This window comes from Cervus canadensis, chromosome 16 (assembly GCF_019320065.1).
Source record: "Cervus canadensis isolate Bull #8, Minnesota chromosome 16, ASM1932006v1, whole genome shotgun sequence".
NCBI classification, from domain to species: domain Eukaryota; kingdom Metazoa; phylum Chordata; class Mammalia; order Artiodactyla; family Cervidae; genus Cervus; species Cervus canadensis.
Window position 1 is genome coordinate 5,465,591 of NC_057401.1, and position 6,000 is coordinate 5,471,590.

The 6,000-nt window shown below is 49.2% G+C and overlaps 1 protein-coding gene across 1 annotated transcript in view; it reads left to right on the forward strand.

Annotated features, from left to right (window-relative positions):
• The window catches only part of NSG2 (neuronal vesicle trafficking associated 2), a 65,145-nt gene extending 61,145 nt beyond the window's left edge, over positions 1–4,000 (forward strand). Inside the window, exon 5 of the mRNA XM_043489177.1 lies at positions 2,192–4,000. Coding sequence (XP_043345112.1) covers positions 2,192–2,383 — 192 coding nt within the window. The 3' untranslated portion in view covers positions 2,384–4,000. The remainder of the gene's footprint in view (positions 1–2,191) is intronic.
• Positions 4,001–6,000: the final 2,000 nt, after the last annotated feature.

Here is a 6,000-nt window from a genome sequence, read left to right on the forward strand (position 1 = left end):
TTAGGACTACAAGTCAGAAGTAGATCACTCCGCCTTGGGGCGATCCTGGTTTAATGGCTGATTCCTTGTCCCTGCAGAGATGTGAAGACAGGGAGCAAAACTTCTGAGGTGGCCTCTCCCGTCTTGCAGCTGGGCCTCCTCCTCCCCCAATCTGATCGCACGCCTTCCCTTCAAAGACAGAACTGGCTGCAGGACCCCCAGCCCTCCCCCCGCCCCTCTGAGCCACAGGTTTCTCGCCTGCAGTGGGCACCCATGATGTCTGCCCACGGGATTTTGGAGAGAATTTAAGTAAAATCAAGACAGCAAAGGGCCTGCTAGAGAATGGGCTGGCAATAACTGTTAGAGGTAATAAAGCTAGAATCTAGTTCAGAGTTGACACGAATATTGATAAGTTACCACTTACTGAGTACCAATTAGATGTCACCTTCCTTCCTAGACATTTTCATAAATAGTATCTCAGTTGAGCTGTCCACCCGTTCTGAAAAGGAGGTTTCATTGCCCCCATTTTGCATCTGAGGAAACGGAGATTAAGGGCATTTTGTCTTGAGAGTTTTCCAAGACATCACTGCTGTTACGTTCCAAAGTGAGAGAATCAAATGGGGAATGTTCTGCCTTAAAAACACATGTCTTTTTGTTCTGCTACATCACTTCCTAAGATGACCTTCTTAGGCGTTAGAAGCTGGAGTCCTGAAAGACTAGCAATCACTATCGGTATTGGGTGGTCAGTAGGAGACAGTGGAATAAACTATGATGTGTCTGCATATGGAATTCCAAACAACTTCAACAGTGAGTAAGGGGGTCTCCAGACACGGAGAGAGAATACCCTCCGGGATAAGAGTGAAGGAAAAAAGGTGCTGTTTTTGAGTGAGGAAAGGGAAAGTGAATGATGTTTGCCTATATTTTCAGAAAGAAATTCTGGAAGGATAAATTAAAAAAAAACAACAACTAAGAAATATAGTGAGTCAGGTGGGCAGGGAGGGAACAGAACAAATAGGAATGAGGAGCCAAGGCTTCTCTGGCTTTATCTTGATATGCATTTGTCCTGGATGTGTGTCAGTGTTTGACATGTTTGTAAAAACTAAATTTAAAAAAAAGTCCTGAAATTAAAACCAAGCTAAAATCCAGCTGTATATCAAGTTGAGGACTAAACTTATCAAGAAAATAATTGCTCCAAATGACTGCATAATATAGTATACTGACTCTATGCCCTCAGTGGAATGTATTCTAAGGACACAGAGAGCTGCAGAGAAATGATACAGTCAAAATTCAGTAGTCTGTTACTCATCATATTGCTGTTATTTTGGGACCACTGGATTGATATTGTAGGATAATGCAAATATATAATTACATGTTGCTAGGAACCAAGGCTTTGATATAAGAAGAAAGAGTAATTAATATCCAATCAAAGAAAAGAAATGGACAGCAATTGGCTACAGGCAGTGGTCCAGTGAAGCAGTTAGGGGCTGGGTGAATCAGCCAGGTAAAGAGCTATCAACAGTGTCCAGTGTATCCCTACAGTTAGTAAGCAGAAGGCGTTGACCTTGAATTAGTATTGGCATCAGTTTCCTCCCTCCTTCCCTCCCTCCTTTTGCTTCCTTTCTTTCTCTCTCCCTCCTTCCCTTCCTTCATTTCTTCTCCTTTTATTGAGGTTTAATTGACATATAACATTGTATCAGTTTCAAGTGTTCAACATAATGATTAAATATTTGTAAATACTGCAGAATAAGCACCACTGTAAGTCAACATCCATCACTCTGCATAGTTACACATTTTTTTCTTGTGATGAAGAATTTTAAGACCTACTCTCTTAGCAACTTTCAAGTATCCACCTCAGTATTATTAACTGTAGTCACTGTGCTGTACATTACACCCCCAGGACATGCTCATTTTATAACTGGAAACTCGTACCTTTTGGTCCCCTTGACCCATTTCTCTTACCCCTTCTCTGCCTCTGGGAACGATTCCAGCATCCGGTTAGTTTCTTCTGGCTTCTTGTAGGTGGCAGCTTTGATGATGGTGATGGTGATGACATGAAGGAAGGTCTGACGAGTACCAGGCCCAGGCCAGATGCCATCCCCTGCCGGCTGGCTGCGAGCCAGGGATGGCCCGGGCCCCCAGATGGGGTGGCCTCATTGCAGGGCAGGTGGGAAGCGTTCGCTGAGCTCCTCCTGACTGTCTCTCTCTTCCCCAGCACAAGCGCTGTATCCCGGCCTCCCTGGATGCTTACTACTCATCCCAGGATCCCAGCTCCAGAAGCCGCTTCTACACGGTCATCAGCCACTACAGCGTGGCCAAGCAGAGCACCGCCCGGGCCATCGGGCCGTGGCTGTCAGCAGCTGCCGTCATCCACGAGCCCAAGCCGCCCAAGACCCAGGGCCATTAGAGGCCCCCGCCCAGCCAGCATGGGGAGTGGGGAGGGGAACCCCGCTGGCTAAGCCGAGCTCCAGTTACAAGACAACACTGTACTCCTGGGATATGGGGGCGGGGGTGGGGCCGGGGTGGGTGGGGGGAGCTCACCGAAAATCTCGTGCACTGGAGTTGTCTGAATCAGTATTTCTTTTTGTCCTTTGGTATCGTTGATTCGTCCCCGAGTCAGGCCCATGTACAAAGGCATGTTTCGTGTTGACTGTTCCCATATAAGATATTTTCAAAGCCACTGCTTATTATTTGTTAGGAAAACTTAAAAACAGGAAAGGAGAGAAAGAAAACGAACATGGAAGTCGTAGACTGGCTGCATCTGGAGTGTGTTGAAGGGTGGTGAAGAGCATAGACGTCCCGGGCGGCTCAGACTGGGGGAGATGGCTGCTTCAGGGTGGGCTTCGGAAGGTGCAGAATGCGAGTGAGGCAGGCGGTCTGCTCGCTTGGCCTCTGGCCTGCAGAGGAGGAACACTGAAAGTTAGGAACTGTCAAGTTAGGAAGAAGACTGAGTTTGGCATTTGTAAGGCCGGGTCGCCCACAACCCAGAGAGAAAAGCCTCAACCATGTGTGTTTTGCAAAGTGAGGATAAATTTGTCTGTATGGGCATCGGCACGGGGCTTGGGCTGCGGATGGGGATGCAGAGGATAGAGGCGAACACTGAACAGCGGGCAGGCTTTCTTTGCCTTTCTCTTGCGTTTCTAGCCCTACACTGGATGCTTTCCACGGTTAGGAGATGGCAGGGGTAGAAAGAGGAGGAAGGAGGGACTGCAGGATGAAGAAGGCAGGACGGGCAGGTGACGTTTGGCCAAGCTGTAAGCCCCGCACCCAAGTTTAACGTTTTTGTTGGTTTGTTGTTTCCCGAAATGATAATGACCAGGAAGAACATGAAGGGTCGTGACCAGGTGACAGCCAGGGAGGTTTTTGATTGGGTCTCAGCAATGCTAAGTCATTTTTTCTAAGGGAAACTGAGAACCGTGGCCGTCTCGTGCACACTTCACTGTGTTGACAGGAGCACAGGCCAAACTTTCCCATCTGCTTCTAGGAGCTTCTGACCAGGAGGCGACAGCTGGCATGGCCCAGGCCACACATTGCCTTGCACCCACATGAGGCACTCCCACACAGCTCTGCCACTAATGTTTTGGGGAGATCCCTTCTGTGTGGTGTTTGCTGTGGGCCCAGCAGAGCCAGAACTGGCTGGGAGAGTTGGCTATTTGAGATGTGATTCTGTTTTCCCATGAAGCTTGAACAGGGCATTTAAAGGGCATTTTTTCAGTGGCTTGCTATGATGCTGAAATCATCCTACACAACAGCTGGGTAATAAGACTAGCATAGCTCAAACTATTCTGCTAAAAGCTATCATTTGACTTTTCCTCTCCCCACCCCCACCCTCCAGTCACCTCGAGTCACCTGTAAATGCATTTGTCATCTAAAGTGGAATAACAAATTGTCCCTAGCGAAACTGCTGAGCGCTTTATAATTTTGTGGTGTATTTTTGTCAGTAGGTAGCAGAGGCTGAAGTATTTTTTGGTGTAATTCTTGAACTTTTCTGACAGGAAACAAATAAAGATAGATGTGTCTGAGAGTCTTGACCTTCCTTTGCATTTTTCTTCATCTTCTGCTCAGTGAGCCTGGTGGGGAAGATGCAGGGGGCAGGGTGTCCTGTTAGGCTGGGGCTGGAACTGATATGGGGGGACCTCCATCCTCCCCCTGTGGGGCCTGAAATGATGCTGAGGTCAGAGGCAAGGACCAAGAGATGCAGCTGGCTCTTGTCTTGCAGCCCAACATCCTTCATCCTGTGAGCATCTGCTGAGCAGCTGCAGAGGGCCAGGCTGTGCTGGGTATGGGGCACCCCGCCCCAGATGACACGTATTCACCCCCTGAAGTCTGGAGGTAGAGTAGGATGTGGAAACAGACATTGGCATTTGAAGAGTCTGAGATTGCCATCTGGCAGTTAGCCAACAGATTGAGAAGGATGCTGATGACGAAAAGGGATGAGTGGACCCTTTTCATAATGAGCCCACTTAAAGCTTATTATAACCTCAGCAGGTAGAGATTACTGGTCCCCATCTGACAGATTAAGACACTGAGGCTCAGGAGGATGGAGAGATGCCTGGGGCTCTAGCAGATGAGCTGAGATGCAAACTCAGGTGTGTGTGACTACTTTATCCCCCTTGACTGCTTTTATAAGACCCAGAGCAACACTGTCAAGGTTCATGCCTCAGGAAGTCAAGTCACACTTATAAAAGCAAACTAGCTTATTCTTTACCCGAATTAGCATCAGCAGTGAGTGTCAAGGATAGCAAACATTTAACAGCCCCTTGCTACATGCCACATACCATTAGAACTGCCCCGCAGCTCAAATGGGAAAGAATCTGCCTGCGATGCAGGAGAACTGGGTTTGATACCTGGGTTCAGTCCCTGGGTCGGGAAGATCCCTTGGAGAAGGGCATGGCAACCCACTCCGTTCTTGCCTGGAGAATCCCATGGACAGAGGAGCCTGGCGGGCTGCAGCCCAGGTGGTCACAAGGAGTGGGACCCGACTGAGTGACTGACACTGCTGCTGCCCCGTGCCAAGCAGGAAGTGCTTTGGGAGTCTTGGTTCCTGTAGCTCTTCCTCCAGTTTCATGAGTTGGGTACCCCCATCCTCAACACCACTGTCTTCATATGATCATCACCCCCATTTTGAGATGAAGGAGTGGAAGCTCAGAGCAGTGCATCATCTACAGAGGAGGCCTGTCGTTAGGAAGCAGCCGATTCCAACCCACACATTGAATACCAGTGTCTCAACAATGGTGCCATTCTACCAGCCCATCTCTGCACTTTGCTTGGGAGTTTCTAGTGTGTGTTCACAACTCTTCTCAGACTCAGATGGCAGGCCGTTGAGGGAGAGGCCAGGAGTGACTGGGGACAGAGATGAAGGCTGAGGCTCCAGGCTCAGTGCTGCCCCTGGGTGGTGGCCGTGCAGGCATGGCTGGGGGGATGGAGGAGGGGGTCACCTGACGCCTGCCCTTCGGGGCCTCACAGACTGCTGAGCACGAATGGGCCTTAGACAGCCCCACCTGCAACCGCAAGACCTGAGAGTGCGGTTTCAGGGCCCAGTGAGCTGGGCAGGCAGGGCTCTGGGCTGGCCTCCCACTTGCAGAGGCAGCCTCATCCATACGGCCAGTGTGTAAACACCCACTATTTTTCTCAATTACACAGAGTCAGCTAAAGACTTAATGAACACATGTTCAAACATTCTGTCATAAATGGATTTGCCACTCCATTGCCTCAAAAAAATAAACCGAAGCTATCTTTTCTCTGGAATGAGCAGGCTCTGTGAGTGTGTGGCTGAAGGAAGCGCGCACGTCAGGGACAGGAGGCATGGCAGAAATTTCTGGTTTGAGGAGAGGCCTGGGGCCATGTGCTATTCCTGGCAGAGTCAGAATTTTCTCATCAGGAAAAACAGGAGGATGCTTAACTCCTCCTACAAATGCCCAAAGAGTGGGAGATTAGTTCTAGGAGAGTTTAATCATGTGGGGTTTGGTTGGGGGAAGCTGCTCTGGGTTTTGGAGGGTGGGGTCTCGCAGGGCTCTGCTGGCT